The 19,555-nt window shown below is 37.1% G+C and overlaps 2 protein-coding genes across 2 annotated transcripts; both read left to right on the top strand.

Moving 5' to 3' along the window:
* Positions 1 to 7,140: 7,140 nt before the first annotated feature.
* Positions 7,141 to 9,940, top strand: tmem158 (transmembrane protein 158). The gene has a single exon (XM_015380756.1). It carries the CDS (start codon positions 7,895 to 7,897, stop codon positions 8,591 to 8,593), a length of 699 nt encoding a protein of 232 aa, XP_015236242.1. The 5' UTR covers positions 7,141 to 7,894; the 3' UTR covers positions 8,594 to 9,940.
* A 3,890-nt stretch (positions 9,941 to 13,830) lies between these two features.
* On the top strand, positions 13,831 to 19,491 carry LOC107088532. The gene is made up of 5 exons (XM_015380762.1): positions 13,831 to 14,048; positions 15,385 to 15,600; positions 16,588 to 16,929; positions 17,368 to 17,458; positions 18,313 to 19,491. Exons 1-5 carry the CDS (start codon positions 13,976 to 13,978, stop codon positions 18,692 to 18,694), a joined length of 1,104 nt encoding a protein of 367 aa, XP_015236248.1. The 5' UTR covers positions 13,831 to 13,975; the 3' UTR covers positions 18,695 to 19,491.
* The last annotated feature ends 64 nt before the right edge of the window (positions 19,492 to 19,555 follow it).

The raw sequence follows: 19,555 nt of genomic DNA, 5'->3' as shown, positions 1-19,555 counted from the left end.
CATGACCCAGAGTCTGATTCACAATCTGTATCCGCCTGACCGAAGCTTGGGCCCAGGAAGCAATCTCACTCCCTCTCAGGCGGCTGATGGGTCCCTGCCTGCTGTTGACTGTGTATCAGGGGGCGTTATAAGTGTGATTTTATTTCCAGTTCTCATTTCCCAACAAGAGGCTCATGCGCCCCTCACTTATCTGTGCTCAAAGGGATCGAGCGCTCAGAAAGAACCATGATTGCATAAATGAGATGAGGAGCTTTGTGGCTGCAAACAAGATTTCAATCTGGAAGGATCTTTGGGGCAGCATCATGATTTATCCTGATCTTTCATCTCGCACAGCTGTACCTCAGCTGTAGGATTAAAAATAGAATATCTGCAGCTGAAAGGCTTGCATGTACCTGAAACTGTGCTGCTATAACTCTCAGACCCCCCATCACCCTTTGCCGATTTATTAGTAATCAGAATGAAATCTAACATCTTAGCAATTTTCTGACAAAGTATAACAATTGATTGGCAGATGGTAAGATTGTGAAATATGAGAACATTTTATTCTAAAAGACAAGATTTAATGTGGATATTAAATAGTAAGTTCAGTCGATCATTTTACTATATTTATACCCCCTGAATTTAACTTTTAATACTCCTCTTGAAGCTGAAATCAAAATATTTAATGAGATTTATTTTATTACCCTGAATACAATTGGACTTTCTTTTAAAAGAAGTTGTTCAACAGCAACAAACTTCACAGACTAAACACAATGTTGCATAACAGCCAACTTTCTTGGAGTATATCGTTTTCTGGTTTAAGATAATTTACACATCGATAGCTGACAGTATGGCTTACAGATGAATCTAAGTGGTTATTTTGATAACACCAACTTTGCACACCAAGAGACGTTCTACCCTTTTTTGTTCTTAGCTTTACCTGCCCAGGCTGATAGGCCTGCTACTACCATAGAGTCATGGCACACAGGTTAGATTATCCTTTTTGGGGGGGGGTTTCAACCGTCCTAGGTCCATGATGTAATGAACACAACAAAAGCAACAAGGGAGGTCTAATTTTTTTTTCATGGCAGTATATCAAAACAAAGACTGTTTGTTAATGGGTGCTGTGTATTGATAACTGTTATGCATAAGTAAAGTTTTATGTGATTACAAGTTTCTTCGATCCACTGAGCATAGGTGTTGTATCCTTCCCTTGGCTTTTATTATTCTCCTGGCGTCAATGTCTCTTGTATAACTCTTCAAATGGTTAGACAATATTGTCTTGGCAGTTTCTAAAGCCGCAGGTATGGACAGCTTATTGTACTTCCTAGGCACCTCTTTCTTCATCAAACTATTCTGCAGCTCTGATCGCTGCCAACTTCCCCTTGTGCTGCCTTGATCTTTGCCTCCAGTCATCATTTTCATGGAGGGTACTTCTCCTGTGGCTGTTCATCTTATAGCCAACCATCCTAAGAAGTGCCCTTTATGATGGTACTTTGTGTAGTGTTGGTAATCAGCTCAGAAAGGTCCAGGTTTTGAAGTTAGCTATGATCTTAACTTTTGAGTTGCCTGCTCTGGAATTGTGTAATTCTTGGGGCGTGGTGCCCAATCTTGGAATGTGGGGATGATACCGATGCTGATGTTATCTCCCCCCGGCTTAATATCCTAGCTCCTCTTTGCTGTAAAATCTGCATTTGATATCAATAATCTGGCAACTCCTTGCCAGTAGAGAGAGGAATATAGATAGGATCACAGGTGTGATGAATAAGGCTTGTTTAGAAGGTGGAAACAATGATCCTAACTGACTCCAGTGCAGAGCAGAGGGAGGGAAAATAGTGGTAGTACAGGCAAGCATAGGAGAATCATTAAAAGAAGACGAATGTTACTACTCTTTAATAAAGTTGTCAGCTGGCTCATTGTGTACCATAACATAAAATAAGTTTTAATAAAAACACTAAACCTTTAAAAAAAAACACTGAGTAGTTGCTATCAGTGAAAAGATATTTATCTAACAATACACTAATACTCACATTTAGATCGTATGGATAAACGGGGAGGCTTTAGATTCTCTTAATCTCTCCCTTTTTCTTATAAATGGTATAACAATGATGCAGAGATGGTATAACTCTGCTGACCAAGACAGCCTTTCAAAGTTTCTGAGTGAAAACCAGATTTATGTACTGTCTCTGGTTACATCCTCATTAGAGTTGCTTAGTTAGTTAGTTAAACAAACGTACTTGGTTATAAATGGAGGCAAGTAATCTACCACATTTCTCCTGTGTGCTCATGGTCCTCCTTCACTCACCCTTTTAAACCTCTCAATATCAGCTTTTAGTCCCAGTGGGAAGAGCGTGTTGACCTGTGTCAAAAAAAAAAATCGGTAAGCAACCTAGACTAAAATCGCAGAGGAGAGGCAACTCCAGACTGGAAGAATGTCCAGCCCCTCTCAAGGAGACTGGTTCCAGAGCCAGAGCTATGCGTCAAGGTAAGATCAACTATCTCTAGTTGGAACCTTTCAACCTCGCGCACTAATTCAGGCTCCTACCCCACCAGAGAGGTGACATTCCATGTCCCAAGAGCCAGCTTCTTCAGCCGAGGGTCAGAACGCCAAAGTCCCCGCCCTCGACTGCCACCCATGAAACAATGCACCCGACCCCTTTTGCCCCTCCTACAGGTGGTGAGCCCATTGGAGGGGGGACCCATGCTTCCTCTTCGGACTGTGCCAGGCTGGGCTCCATGGATAAATGCCCGGCCACCAGGCGCTCGCCAGCATGCCCCAGTTCCAGGCCTGGCTCCAGAGTGGTGCTCCGGTGATCCGCGTCCGGGCGAGGGAACACTATGTCCGTTTGTATTATTCATCATAGGGGTTTTTGGGCTCCTCTTTGTCTGGCCCCCCACCTAGGACCTGTCTGCCTTGGGTGACCCTGCTAGGGGGCATAAAATCCCCAGACAGCATAGCTCCTAAGGTCATTGGGACACTCAAACCCCTCCACCATGATAAGGGGAGGGGTAGGCCCAGGGAGAGGTAAAGCTAGTTTAAACAGTTATTTTCTTTGTGGGCTTGTGTTCTTGGCCATTGGAACAATGCTGGGGCTGAGGCTTGCCTGCTTTTTTTTTAAGCATTTGGTGATTTTTACCTGTGAATAGAAGTTTATAAATAAACTTTACTTTCTTACTTGTGTTGGTGATATATTTTCTTTGCCTTGGAGTGTGGCAGTATGTCTGCAGCCTTCAGATCCACCAGATCAAGCTGTAAAACAGCTGATTTAACACTTCTTAAAATGCATGAAGCCAAACCACAAAACCTAATTAAGTCAGTTCTGTGTTTGAGTCGATGGGTCACAGCAACAGCGCCTGACGAAATGTGAATCTGATGAAGACCAAGTAGGAGCTCCTGGAGACCTTTCTGTCCTGAATAGAGACGCAATGCTTGAAAATGAATCTTTCATACACTTTCCTTCAGCAGGGGAGACTTTTATCTTACTCCATTTGCATTTTTGTCACCAAAGCAATTTACATTTTTATAGCATAATTAATGAGCAAGAAAGTCATTTACATCTCCCTCCTGTGTTCACCACTACATTGTCTGGGGCATATCTGATGTAGTGGGCTCCACATTTGAGGGGATGTGTGGGAGTGTTTCAGAGAGACATACAGACATCTGAATTTACAGAAAGAGAGCCAAACAACTGGGTAATTGTTCCAAAGCTAAAGGAGGTTGAATATGCTGTCATAATTAAATTGGGACAAGGTGTTTGAGGTGCAAATTGAGGGCACAGCATCTTTACCCTGAGTATGCTCTCACATCAAATACAAAGAGGCAGGACTCTGTAGCAAATTACGCAATTTAAACAGCACAAAAGAGAGCGGTTCGTCTAAGTAGCATTTTAATTCCCCTAGTTTGCAAAAAGATGAAACAGCATAATTCATCATGATTTGGCTCTTGGTCAATGACCCATTTCTGTCAATATCTCATAATAGTTTCAGATGCATTATATATGAGTTTCTAGAAAGAGAATACTGGGAAAAAATATGTTTTGTTTTTTTTTTCATAATAAAAGCTACAAAAACATGGAAAGACTAAAACAGTAAACATAGCTTCTGCAATAGAATAAGAGCTAAAACAAAAAAAAAATTGATTGTTTAAAGGGTAGGAGAGCATGTGATTAGATTTTAACCCTTTTGTTTTGGGAATAATTAAAATAGATATACAAACTGTACAACAATCAACAATTTATGAGCAATAAAGTAGAACCTATTTTAAAATCTTCACTGTCTAAACCTGACCAGGTGTGCAACCACAGATCTAAATGATTTATCTAATGCTGGAGCAACCAGGTGATAAAAAAAAGCTGCTGCTGCAAAGCCACATGTTTATTGATGTGTCTGGCCTCCCCTCAGTGCACATTATGCTACATGAAGACAAGCACCAGCATAAACAAACCCTATAGAGCGAAGAGCAGCTGAATACACAGGAGATTATGAACTGATGGATTTTGTTTTTTGAAAGTGGCAGGTAAGACATAAAAAACGAAAAACTAAAATTATTAAATCTATCTTTAAAAAACAACCGCAAACAGATATGGCTTTGATATTTGTCACACAACATGTGAAAGTGTCTTTTCAGGTCACCTACCTTTCAGTGCCATCTGAAAATATACACAAGCACATCTGATAGACATAAATAAAATCCCTAAAACTAAAATCTATTTTTGTTATGGTAGCATAATTTTATAATGTAAAAAAAAAAAAATAATGTATTCTTTCCTTAACTGTTTAGTTACAAAAAGCACTTAGTAATTTTTTTTTTATTTATACTTAAATTTGGTAAGCTGAATAGGGAGTGTTCAAACTTGTAATTTGCATTTAAATACGACATAACCTGTTGGACAATTTATCTTAGCTCCTCTTAAAATAGGAGAGACAAGAAGGCACGTCATTCAAGTGAGTCACAAATCTATACTGAAAGCAATTAAGACAGTTGGAAATAAGAGAAAATACGCTGGATGAGGATCAATGTTTATCTCACCAACAAAAAAAGAGGTAAAAAGAGAATTGCACACAGAGTGGCATTTTGGGATCACCAAGTTTCCATAACAACGATAAGATGCTCCCTTTACCAACTGGTTTCTTGGGCCGCATGCTAGGAAAAACAACTTTTTTTTTTCCTTCCCACCAAATAGAAACATGTGGAGCTTTTTTTTCTTTTTTTAAAGGTACTGGAAACAACAGGGAAAGGAAAAACCTTTTGCTTTTTTGACAGCTGACCATTAGTTGTGTTTTTTTGACAATTACTAAAGAGTGAAGTGTTGACCTGTGAAGCAGAGTTTCAGAAGCAATTTCACAACTGAAATAAATCCAAAATAAATCAAAAATAGCTCCACAATCATTAGGTTTACATGAAACCTTCAGAGGTAAGAGATAAAATAATATTTTTCCAGTGGTACTACTATCACAGACCTGACGAAAGTTTTTCTTTAAATTAACTGTGAAAAAAACACCCTGAAAATATTTTTAAAGTGAAAACCTTAGGATGCATTTATTAACATCTTTACGATAACTGTAGCAAAATAGGACTAAAGCAGTTGAAACATACGTCTCAGAGGGTTAAAGAACCAGATGAAGCTGTCATCTCTACCTGAAAATCTCACTAAAAGAAAGAAGGCAAGTAGAAGCGTTTTACTGATATCTTATTGAGTGTGTGTGTGAATGGGTGAATGAATGTAGTGTAAAGCGCTTTGGTCAAGTCTCCTAACTTGAATAAAGGCGCTATATAAGTACATGCCATTTACCATTTACCATTTTAAATCTTGGGTGCTCAGACCTCTGCGAGAAACATTAGCTCTGAAATTTACCTTGATAATATGTGGGAGCTGAATGAATGAAAACAGGGATGAATCTCCTCAGGCCTGAATCTGGTGGTGGAACGGAGATGGAATAAAGATGGATAACAGCTGGAACAAGTCGCAGGTTCATATTTATCTTCATGTATCTATAGAAACATTTTCTACTGCACATATGCTGAAAAAAATAATTTTTAGCCGTAGCACTTTTATGAACTTCGACTGAAGATCCCAAACCCACTACTGCAGCACTTTAGTAGGAAGAAAGGGGAGCTTTTTACTGGCACAAATGCTGACATTAAAAATGTTGTATGCTGCATAATGTTATATGGTAGCACAGCTGGCTAGTAGGAAGATACTATAAAAGAAAGTGCTTAAATTTGTAAGGCGAGAAATGGGGTTTTATACTGACAACAGTTATTGCGAAAAACATTTATTCTGTTCTGTTCAGTGTTTGTAGAGATTTACAGACTGATGAAAAGTTTAAACTGCTCTAATCCATTTTGTCCTTTAGTGTACATGAAACTTTTCAAGGGAGAATTGTGGTCAGATTTAGTTAGCTAAATCTGACCACAGTTCTCCATTGGAAAACTTGTCTTTGTGTGCGCCTGCATAACGATATTTAATCAGAGCTGCAGCTGATATAATGCTGAACTGAATGCGGTTTTATATTAGTTTCAGAAACTGAGGTTTTAGTAAAGTCCTGCCCGCGATGGCTAAAGCTGAAGCTCAGCTCGATGAATCCATTCTGGATAAATAAAGGTTCAGAGGTTAATCTTCTCTGCATGGCACATGGATTATGTTCTTATGCTTTGGAGCAATTACTCAAGTGAAATACGAGGCACAATCACTGGGATGACCTTATCGTAAAAGTCACCTGGAAATCTGTCATTTCCATCAGCTTCAACTTGATCACCACAAATAATGGAGGACAGGTCAGGAAGAGGGTGCTTGATAATCTTAAGTATAAAAAAGAATATCTAAAACATGGATGTCCACTTATATTAATGAACTAATATCTTACTTTAAAGCAGTTCAAGAGGCGGACAGAAATTCCCTTCAAGCAGGACTCCAAATTTGAAGAAATTATCTATGATAACACATTTTAAGTAAAAGCTTGTACAATTTAGTGAAAGTCTACCTCTTTATATAACCGATAATCAGATAGTTTGCCAATAGAATGAGTGTTTTTAACTAATAAGATAATATACACTTAAAATAAGTGTAAATTGTCTTGTTCCATTGGCAAAATGTTTCTTTTATCACCTCAATCCAAGAACAAATACACTTATTTAAAGAAAAAATTACATCTCTAGATTTCGATTTTTTTCCCAGTGTATATACAGGTGCCTGACACACTTTAGTGAATGTTATTTGCAAGATACAAAATAAAAAGTAATATTTTTGCTCTGCTTGACAACTATGTGATTCTTTGTTAGTCTAATGGAACAAATTTAAGATGTATATAGTATGTTTGTGATTGTAAGTTGAGAAAATGTGGGGCAAGTTTAAGGGGCAGTAATGTTTTCATATGAAATTATGAATATAGGGCAGACTTAAAGGGGATGTCTAACTAAATACCCAATGGTGATTATTTTTCCAAGCATAGAAAAGCTTGCTTAGGCTGATAAACTGAGCAATGTGCAGAAACATTCCCTTTAACATTAGACTGAGTTAAATAGCTTTTTTCTAGTAGGAATTAGGGTGTTCTTCAGGCAGGCGGTTTGTGAAAGCAGGTCAGCATCATTAAGCGTGCGTTGCGCTGCCTCTGCCGTCCCTGCGCACTGAGAGCTCTCCCCTCATCACTCTCCTGTGTTTTTGCTCCTCACACCTGAGGTGACAGAGCCAAGCTCAGAGCGCACCGAGCCGCTGAGTTTGGAGAGCGAGATCTGCGCAGGGAGGAAGGGTGTGCGCACGCATGGCTGGAGCTGTGCGCATTCATGGTGAATGAATTTCTCCACTGGGAGCAAAAGAAAACCAGCAGCGCCTGGCGTTTCTGCGTACTGTCCATCCATCCAGCCGTTTGAGGTTTCTTTAAGCACAATGCGAGCCGGAGAGACGCGCCTTATGCCATGTTGAACAAGTCCCCGACCCTCCTGCTGGCTCTGACCGCGCTTCTCTCGACATGCCGGGGATGGAGCGACGAGGACCTCCTCCTACCGCCCATCAACTCCTCCAACAGGTTCCTGGCCAACCTGGAGGTGGACGTGCGCTTCTCCAAAAGGTCCGTGGAAGACAGCGACGCCTCGCCTGAAGTGTCCCCGCTGCAAAGCCTGCTTCCCTCCCACTGTAATGTGACGGTCCACCGGCTGCTGCCCACCTCGCTGGTGGCCCGCTGGGACAGCAGCTTCGGCTTCCAGTGTGACGTGCTGGTATACACCACCAACAACCACGGCAGGGCGTTCTTCTCCGCCTCCTTTAACCGGGCCATCTCCCCCGTGGTGATCGAGCACCTCGGGGTCACCGGGGGTCAGCAGGAGATGAGGCTGTGCGTGGGTTGCGGGATGTCCCGGTACCGCCGCTTCGGCCAGGGCAGGTCGAGGGGACAGCAGAGCGGGGATCAGGTGTCTTTCTGCTGCGTGGATTTTAGCCTGGACGAGCTGAAGGGGGACAAAAGTTGGAGGCTGAACAGGAAGCCCATCGAGTCCACATTAGTGGCTTGTTTCATGACTCTGGTCATCATCGTGTGGAGTGTTGCTGCTCTCATATGGCCGGTGCCCATCATTGCAGGATTTCTGCCTAACGGGATGGAGCAGAGGAGACCCAGATAACTGATCAAATAAAACAAAAAAACACGACACTAAAGGACTATTCTGCAGCATTTAACGACTACCTTTAATCCCAAGAAAAATAAAATATAAAATTTACCAATATTCCCTTAAAATAAACTTTTGTGAAAGCCTTATAATAAGCTATTTTAAGGGGTTTGTTGGCCTTAGAACACCTTAAAATAGGTTCAGTAAAAATAAATAAAACAGATATAGTCTAACAGTGGGCTAGTTCATGGATTATTCATTAATTAACTTCACATGGAGTGCATCATGAAAACTACAGCACAAAAGATCAAATCTGGGGGGGAAAATCCATCCACACTAAACGTTGGATTTTATAAAATACAATTTCTTATTCGGTTGCATCTTTTTCTTCATTTTTTAAAAACTATGAAGGAAAAATGAAATTAAAAAATCTCTTTACAGGCTTCCTTTTTGGTTTTCGTTATTGTCTTTTTTTTATCAGCAAATATTGGACCAGTTTGAAAGTGATACCAAATAAAGACAGCTGAAACCAGGTGATAATCAAACTGGACACCATCTAATAAGAATTTAATGTATTTGAATTTGAATAAACTGTATGGAAAACATACATATAAAACAATCCAGTTCAAGTTTCCCCCATCCATGCGTTTATAATTTTAAGGGCAGATCAAAGGTAGTCCAGACTTGTTAAAATGCAGCAGGATAGCCCAGTCAAGTGCTGACAGTGTCACAAAAATAAACACTTTAATATCTGAACATAGCCTGTGCTGCCTATACTATAATTGTAGCCATTCAGCTGTACGCATCAGTGAATGAATGTGAAGACCCTTCAGCGTTTGGGTTGATCTTTTCCCTTTAGACCTCCTCCTCCTCCTCTTTAGGACAAATCAAGGTAAAGTCTAATTATAATAGCCAACAATAATCTATATTGGGACCAACACTAATGTGTTTTGTACACCCTGTAGGCCTTCCTAGTTTATGTCATGTAGAAGTTGGACAACTTTTTCTCTTCAAACAGTGTTTGTATAGTTTTTAATCTTTTCTAGACTGTTTTCTGCCTTATTATACAAAGTTTAGGACTTTGGCACAGAAACTGGACTTTAAAGTGTGCTGTCACTGTGGGCTATTTAACCTATAATCATGCTCTGTAACATCTACTTTTAATAGTTGTCTTTTCTTATTTATTAAAACCATGACAGATAGATGTTGTTTTTAGAGAGCAGTTATTAATATACTGTTTAATTTCTAAAGATCTGGTATATGTGTTTATTTGTATTAATGTTTCAATATTTTAAAAGAAATAAATACTTAAAGCCTTTAGCCTACCCCAGTTATCCCTTGCTCTTTTTCCTGTCTTCCAAACTGGCCTGTTCAAGTTTTTTTTTTTCTTAGTTTTTTTCCTTTTTATAATTACAGATGTAAGGTGTTTATGTTTCATTTTCCTTTTGACTCATTTAAATTTTAGGAATTTTTTTTGTCTCTCAGGTTTCCGTTTGCAGATCCCAGTTGGCACATTGCCATGCTATTTTTTTCTTACAGGAAGACGTCTTAAAAAATTTCCATTGCAACGAATCTGATGATCAGTTAAAATGTTGTTAGTAGTTTCATATTTGTGATTAATCTGTTTCTAAAAATATTAAAAAAGGTATAGAAGTTTATTTTGCTTTTTTTGTTTAATTTGTTTAATCTATTTGCTTTAACACCATTATTTCATGTCAGTGTGGTACGACGGTGTTAAAGTAACTAAACATCTATAATCAAATAGATCCAACAGATGGATTCCTTTTCCGTGTGTATTACTGAATTTCATTATAATAATAGTAAACATCAAGGTGTAGTTAAGCACTTTGAGGCAAAAACTTATTTTCATGACCAAATTGCTTCTAAAAATATCACATATCTCCCTGTTTTTATACTTGCCCCCAAATGTGTGGCAACCGTTCCTTCCACAGATTTCTCATAATCAATGTGACATGTTGAGGCAGGTTAGATGTTATCTGCCTAATCATACTGCTCTCCCTCAAGGCAGGCTAAATGTTTCAAACCTACATAACAAAAGGACACCATTTCTTGGAAAGAAGAGAGTTTCTCTTCTGTTTTTCTTTTCTGTAAAAGTGGCACGAGACTGTAACATGTAGTTCAGGCAGTAGTGGAAAGTTACAAAGTAATTTTACTTCATTATTGTACTTAGCTACTTTTTTTTGTCTCTTTTCTTTACTTGAATAATTTTTAGGGGGTAATTATAACTTTTCTCTCCACTACATTTTAAAGTCAAATATTGTACTTTCTATTCCACTCCATTTCCAAGAAGCTGCTTGTTCTTCTTTCCTTTTGGCTCAGCTTAGCTTTGTAATCCACTGTTTCACTTTTTCTTTCTTGAAATACATCTTCAACATGCAGGATAGCAAAAATTAGGACTTAATCTGGAAACCACTGTTTTAGAGATTTGCATGACGTTCCACAAATGTGACAAACTCAATACTTAAATACTTTTGAATGCATGTACTTTTGAATACTTAGTATTTTCAAAAGTACTTCAGTATTTTAACTTGAGTTGATGTTTTGACCAGGTAACTATTTCTTGTAGTTAAGTAAGAGGGGAGAAACAGATCAACCAGCATGATGAGGACACAGAGCCAGCATTGGTAAAGAACAGTGATGAGGAAAAGCATCAAACAGCAGCAGACCAGGGACAGTCAGCACCTTTGATGACAGAAGAAGGGCAGAACTCAGTGAAAGCAGGTGTTCCAGTTATTACCATGTGGGCAAAATAATGAAATTAATGAATTCCGCTGAATTGGACCTTTCTATATTTTTACTCGTTTATTTCTTTGTTAGCCTATTGTACTTTATTTGTATGGAAATTTCAGTAAAGGTGAGTGTCATTTTATAATATATGAATAGAATTCAGGAAATATTTGAGATGCGATTTCTAATAAAAGCTATGATAATATCCTTAACTTGATGAGGCATCACAGACATTGAGTGAACACAAGAAGTGAGGATTCCTCTGCTGTGACAGTAGTAGAATAAAACCCAGAATTTATGTTTCTTTGTGCCACCCCAAGAATTTAAGAGGCCCCATCTGGCCACCCCTATGACATATTTCTAGAGGCACCCCTGCTTAACCCCACACTGCTCCCCAGGCGCCACACAATGGCAGCCCACTGCTCCGTTAGAGGATGGGTCAAAATGCAGAGAACGAATTTCCCCATTGTGGGACAGTGAAGGGATTTACATTTACATAACTTCCAGACTTCAGGAAAGTTATTTCAAAATAATTATAAAAAAAAAACTGGGATTACTAACCAAGTAACATCTGGAATAATAATATTGTTGGATTCTTTAGAGTTTAAATGCCGAATTTAATATTAACAAAAGTAAGGTCAACTACCTCAGGATTTCGATCTATACTCTAGTTCTATTTCAAGATTACTTTTAGGTACTAGCATTGGCTTTATTTTCGATAGCAGGGGGACAGGAAACAGGTTTAGAGAGAGAGGAAGACAAGCGACAAAGGTCAGATGGGCCAGGATCCAAACCTGTGACAGCTGTGTGGAGGACCAAAGCCTCCATACATACAGTAACAACTCCTGCACCACTATCACACCATCTGTACTCTTGTGTCCAAAACTGGAAACCAACTGTGTAAATTTGGATCAAAAGATTAACTAAAGGCATGGCAGTGCAATTGTCAACACAAAAGTCTTGAAGCAAGGCTTTTGTGTCTTGCAGCAAGATGTTCCTGGGTTAAAATCTTGACAGGAGGCCTTCCTTCATAATGTCTTCCTGATGCATTGGTTGGTTGTCTCTCTCCAGGTCCAGAAACAGGCACATTGGATTAACTAGGTATTTCAAATTGCCTTTTGGTTTGAATTTTTGCAAGCATGGTTGTCGGGCCTGGTTTGGCTCATAAAAAATGCATGTAAGAGCTCTCTTGAGGCTTGAAGTTCTTTGCAATTAGCTTGTATCTTACCAAGGTCAAATTCCCAGAGCAATCTTGGAAACTTTCTAAGGTTTTCCTAGAAGGATGTGCCTAAGAGCTACTTTTACAATTATTTTATAAGTGCCAAATACTTTGTTCTTTAATAGACTTAGACAAACTTTATTGTCATTTTGTATACACAGAGTGTGTACGAAATGTATTTCTGTTGCATATAGCTTACAACAGTGAAATGAACATTACCATTATAATGTGCAGCAGTGATCAGAATGTATACCATATAGGAGAAAATGAAATTAGTTTAGAATACTGGTGAAATGGAAATGCCAAATTTATCTAGAAATTAAAGTTGTCTTGTAGAACTTTGAAGTAAATTAAAGCTTTTGAGTTTTTGAACATTTTCAAACATATTTAATCCAAGTAATTGTGAGACTTGATTTGGCCTAGAACAGTCCCAAAACTAACAGTAATTGTGAGTTTTCTGCCCTCTGGTTAGGTTAATTTTTAGTTTCTTTGTAATTTTGTGTCTATGCAGTTGTTTTCTTTCTTGAGTTACTCTCTGTTGCCCCCTTGTGTTTGCCTTTGGCTCCCTTCTAGTTACTTCTGTCCACATCTGCTCTATATCAGCTCATTAGCCCATCATTTGTTCCGTTCTCCATATATACACCGCCTCTGCAGTTCCTCATTGCTTGTTTCTTGTTGTTTTGTTGCTTTTTCATCTCTGATATTTTTTTTTTTTTCAGTATTTTGTTTTTTTTTTAACTTAGCTTCAGTTGCCCGTGGGATTCTTATTTAAATCAGTAAAACTCGTCTCTTCATTTGGGTCCTCAAAAAAAAAAAAAAAAACTCCACACAAACTCTTACACTTATTCCAGGATTTTATTTAATCTTGGTCAATTTAGTTGGTATTTAAAGATGCTTTTTTGTCTTTGTGTCAAAGTTGGCAAAGGTTCTTTATAATTCATTCTGCTATTATATGATATAAAACAGTTTTGTGTTTTTTAATATAATCTATTAACCGTTTATGATTAAATAACTAAATTATATAAGTTTTGGGAATTTAAATACACGAAAGTCCTTTTAAAATAGCCAGCAGACTTTTTAATATTAATAAATGCACAACACCATGACTTTGCATTTATCTAGAAGCAATGTGTTGTGCTTTACTGTAATCTATAAAAAAAAAATTAACACCAACTGCCTTGGCCACGCCTTCAATCTGGCTGAATTCAGGTAATCCAGTCACTCCTATTCATGCAACAGATCACGTTAGGATGGAAAAAAACAAGTCAGGGCATCTAAAAATCAACCACAGCTGGCGCACCTGAAAAGGGAAGCGTGGGAGGGAGAAAACTTAAAATGTGTGGCAATGTTCGCATCAGTGGATAACAAGAATTGAAGAAAGAGCACACAACTTTTGGTTACTCCTACGATCATCTTCACAAAGACAAAACATGTACTTTAATAGAACAGAAAGAGTATTTCTGCAGATTTTACTTCTTATTGCATTCATCTCCATAATTTCAGGTAAGTGTGTAAAAATATTTTAAATGTAAATCAGACATTGATGAGACATGTATTGTTAATCCAGTTTAAACTTAATAGTTAGGGGTACATTTTAAAATATGTCAAAACAAACAAAACAATGTTATTTGAAGCTTGACCTGTTTTATTCAAATTGGATTGTGGGTTTATCTTTTGTGTGCCTTTTAAATTATGAAATATTGCTATTTCAACTACATTTATAAAGATTCAGACATGTTTTTTGTTTCGTCTTTATGCAAACATTTTTATAAGTATTTACAAATCATCAGGAGAAAATTGTGAAGTCAAAGAAAAAGCACATGTCATACAGGATTAATCAACACAACTTAAAACCAACTATCTGAGAAGTGTGGGGTGCATTTGATTTTGGCCAATCCCAGCGTTTAGGAAATGTCCTGATTTCTATTAAAGAATGAAATCTGCTCACGTTGTTTTACAAACAAATTTTTGTCTACATCCGAGGAACAGGAAAAACACGTAAAGCAGAGTCGCTTGGTTTTATTTTCCTAACCATTCCAGTATGTTTTTCTTTTTTTCATACCAGCTCTTGGAATGTGTGACTGTCCATGTTTTGGTTCTACTTGTATCAGTTGTAAATAGAACATTTTATTCATACACTATAGCAGAAGTTATCACCTTTTGGATCTTGATGTACTGCTGGTTATTCATTTATTTTGTTAAAAAGAAATTCCTTTTTATTTTACTTTTTTGTTTGTCTTTATACACGTTCTCAGGAATTAAGCAATAAGGTTTACAGTATGATACTAAGTGTTGGTTTAATGTCACATGTGTAGAGATTTTTATTAAAGCCCCAGTTTCAGTTTGAAATCTGTAAAAATCTTCTTCAGGGTATTTGTTGTTTCTCCCTCTTGATTTGTGGTAAACTCGAATTAAGGCTTCCTGTGGCTTTCTTTAAACAACGGTTTTCATCTGGTCCCTCATCCATAGAGGCCAGATTTGAGGAGTGCACTACTAGCAGTCTTCCCTAAACAATTATTGTCTGCCCCATTTAAATCTTTCTGAAAGATACATTGGATTAGTAATAAGTAGAAGTAATAATTCTTTTAATAAAAGTTAGGGATTTTTACTGGGATCTCAACTAACTTGTTTTTTTTGTGTGTGTGTGTGTGTGTGTGTGTGTTTTTTATAAATTAGCGTAATGCCATTGTGAGACCAGTAGATAGTGCTGTTACTTTCTACTGTAAAGCCAATTGTCATAGCTGAAACGTGCATAGAGACAAATATACAATGTCCTCATTGAAGGGAGTCATCTTTCCTATCCTCCTTAATAAATAGACAACCACTTTCTGTTTTGCAGAATGCAAGGGTTTGACTTTTAAACCTGCTAATGAAACCACCATCAGGATCATCAACTCTAAGAACATGGATTGCAAAATGTGCAAAAATTCAGCTAAACCTCCCCAACAACAATGTAAAGACTCCATAACATTTGATAAAAACATCAAAGTGGAGATCGAGATTAAATGCAAGAAATCTCAAGATCTACCGACACTGGAAATCAAGCGCAATATAGGTAAAACTGTATGACTTCAGACTAAATTTTATTCTTGAATGTTAGCAGTTGCATATAAATGTATTGCTATTCATTGTAATGATTAACAAGCAGCCTTTGAAATATTTTCTTGGTTTAAATTGGCATAATTTCAAAAATAAGTTATATTCATCCAGTAGGGTCCAATATACAGTTTGTAAAACCCAATTTAAATCACTTGTTGCACTACTGTTCATGTAGCTGAAGCATTTTTTAATATAAGAATATCTTTAATTCCAGTTGCATAACTTCATACTTTAGATGTTTTCTTTTTGCAGAGAAAAATAAATCCTAAAAAATCCAAAATTTGATTTTATCTCAATTTGTATAATTGTTTCATTCCTATTTATGTTTTTTTCTCATTGTTAATCCATTATATTCTGGTTCCTGGGCTTCAACATTAATATATCATGGTGAGCTTGATGGTGGACGACAAAAAAAAAATATTTTGAATTAATGTTGAGAAATGCAGGAAAAAGGTCCATAAAGGATGGGTTAAATGCAGAAGACCACATATATTGTGCAGGTTACAATGATAATGATAATGGCAGACATTTACTCTCCAATCATCACAGATATAAATGTGTGAAGTTACCTAAACTTTGACTTGAACTACCCTCTTTGTTTAGATGAGACTAAGATTTTTAGCCACAAATAGACGAATATGAGGAGGAGCACTTTAAGCCATTTGTTGAATAAGATTTGAGCCTAACCCTTGATAGAGGGCATGGCATTATTGACTCTAAATTACCTTGGCATTTCTAAGGAAAAATCTGTGCACCCTGCAAAACAAATGGGTATAGATTTCTCCTTGTTTGCTCCAACCTTCAGAAAAGTTGTGGAAGCTTAAATGCTGTCCTATTGGAAGGAGGGCTGAACAAAAACCTATCCTTTTTGTATGAAGAAATAAAAGATTATGTTTTTTAAGAGTGACTAATTTTATCTCTGGGTTCTTATTTTTTTTCTCAGCATGTAGCCAGACATCATGTGACACGGTCTCCCAGGTTTATAAAGAATTCTCAGGTTTAGAGAAATACCGTCGCAGGTTTACCTGGAATATTAATTCTTCATCAACAAACTCCTTATCGATCAGTTTTGAGGGAGGTCTCCAACAGATTGGTATGGAAAAAACATGTCCTGATAAACACACCTTCACTCTCCAAGACAAAGGAGCTACGCTGGAGAAATACTGTTCCAAAGGGCCCAACACGGTTCCAATAAGGAAAAATCAGAGTTTCTCTCTGGAGCTCCCAGCAGGCCAGAGACTAAATAATTTCTCCTTTGAGGTCTCTCTGCAGAAGAAATCTGAAAGTAAGTTACATTTTTTTTTGTTTTTCTAAAAAAATTTTTTCTGTATTTGCCACAGTAACTATTTGAATTATTTGTTTTCCCTTCTTAACTTTTCTTAAAATATTTTGTACATCTTTTATCCTGAATAATTGGCTGATCTCTAAAAATTGTTTGGGAAAAGCCAACCTAAAATATTCTTCTTCTCAATTTCATCATTAAGATTTCCTATGTGGATTTTTATTTTTATTTTTTCAGAATTTTACAGATTGATTTGGGTAAATTTTCCCACTATCCCAATGATTTTCCATCAGATATAGTTATTGACAGTTTTCTTCTGGTGGAGCCATTCTTGGGTTGATTTCGATGTATTTCTGTAATCATTAAATGTTTATTCTCACTTTTTAGAGCAAATGTGCCGAAAGAAATTTGAAATTTCTTTTTTTTCTCTCAAACTTTTAGGCAAACCTCTTGTGATCCCAATACTTTGTGCTCTGGTCGGTCTACTCATCATTTTCATCATTTTGCTGCTGATGGTTTACATAAGGCTTAAGTGAGTTCTTTAGTTTATTTCTCTTTTCCTTACAAACTTTGCTTGCATGTATAACCGTTTTACATTTTGGATATCACAATGTTCAATGTATGTTTTAGAAATGTTTGTCATGGATCATAAAGCAAGTTAATTCTCAGGAGAAAGAAAAATTATGAATTGGCTTCAAATATTTTTAGTTATATATAAGAAAAAATGGTTGTAGAGTATAGATTTATTTTAAGCAGCCATACTTAACAGGTATAATTGCTCACCTGGTAGATACCATACATTTTTTCTGGTGTTTTCTGATTCATTCATCCTTGAGTGCAAACGAAATTAAGACTTGGCCTTTTACGTTTTCAAAAACTGTAGCTCTGGCCTTAGGTAATTATTGGTAAAAGAATTACCTTTGTATTTTGAAGCCTCTAGTAGGTTTAACTTATATAAAACTCCATTCACCTTCTGAGAAACACTTGTTAGTTTTACATATACATATGAAGAATGATAATTATATTTCCCAACATTTTTACCCAGTGAGGGAACTAGACTCCTGTTAGGCAAGATAAACGTTTCAGAAAGGGTTTGAAACTGACACGTAAGACTGAAAGGAAATTGAAAGTTAAACAAAAACTATTACCTGCTAAATTGCATTCAGTGCGTGATGAAAGTCATATAAAAAGCAGAAGCATCAGAAATTTGGGATAAATAATTTAACATATTTAATGTATGAAAGCTATTGAAGCAGAGATGAGCACAACTAAATGTAGGAAATAGCTGCACATGGAGCTCTCATGTTTTCTCTAGCTCTAATAATCAATTACAAACTGTATTTGTCAATACATTTTGTTTTTTGTGTCTTTTCTCTGCAAAAAAAGGAAGAATAATAGAGAAGCTGTTCCAGAAGTGTCAGTCTACAATTCAGGTAACGACCACGTCCAGCCAGCACCCAACAGGCTACCAGTAGGCTCTGAGGAGGATGAACATTTGTATTCCATGATCGATGAGTCACTAATCTACTCACACCTCCTGAAACGGCAAGGAAACGGTTTTTATGATGAGTATGAAACTTTCCAGTCTGTTGCCACTGACTGCAGAAGGCCAACAATCCATGTGAAAGCTGGTGATGAAGGCACCGTGTCAATCTTCCAAAATCAACAAGGTCCTCCACCTCCTAACAGACCTCCGAGTTACCTGGAGCTGCTGGGGGACCGTCCTCCGACTCCTGGACCACATTTAAAGCCCAAGGAAGCCGAGTGAACACATGATTTGGTTCAGTTTCCAGTTGGACTTTGACATTTCCCTGACATGCCTGTCAGTCTTTTTGAGCTTTCTGCTCCTCCAGAACAGTGTTTTTAACACAGCAAAGAAAAATGCCTTCTTCAAACCGGACTTCAACTGTTTTTTGTGGGCTTTTAAAGCCTGACTGTTTTGTTTTTCTCTCTCTCTCTTCAAATTTATAGTCGGTGTGTTTTAACTTACCAAATGGTATTAATTGTTTTTTAATAGATTATGGGGGTTGTTGTAAAAGGTAGGGCTATTATTTCTTGTGAGATGAAAAATGCAACTGTGTTTCTACCATTGCATGAAATGCCTTACCAAAAAAAATGATACCACTAAACTTTCCAAGACTGAGCACTTATGCATAACTTTTGTCTTTGAATGTGAAAGCCGGTGTTATATTAAATTAATATTTGTAGGGAAGTACTGTCCTGTTGATGGAGTGTTGTAACCTCAGATTACTCTGAGAAAATACCCTGGTGTTGACAAGCCTATTCTACTCCTAGTTAGGTTACATTGTTTATGGACTTTCAGCATTGGGACTGATTCCTGTTATTATTTATTTTTAAATTATACTGTATATAATATATATATATTATTATTTTTCTTATTGCATTCTCTAAATTATCCTTAGGTGGGATTGTGTGTGTACATGGTTGTTCCATGCACGCACATGGCATCGGCCCCATGTTTATTATTATTTGTTATTGTTTTCTTGTTTTTTATTATTGTTTTTTTTAACTATTTCCATTTTGTACTGTGTATTTTTGTAATATTAATCCACATATCTTATATATATTTATTGTTTATATTGTTATATTGTTTTATATTGTTTATATT

Source organism: Cyprinodon variegatus, unplaced genomic scaffold, assembly GCF_000732505.1.
Source record: "Cyprinodon variegatus isolate N-32 unplaced genomic scaffold, C_variegatus-1.0 Scaffold221, whole genome shotgun sequence".
Lineage (NCBI taxonomy): Eukaryota > Metazoa > Chordata > Actinopteri > Cyprinodontiformes > Cyprinodontidae > Cyprinodon > Cyprinodon variegatus.
The sequence above is the reverse complement of the archived record's forward strand: the minus strand, read 5'-3'. Positions and strand labels throughout refer to the sequence as shown.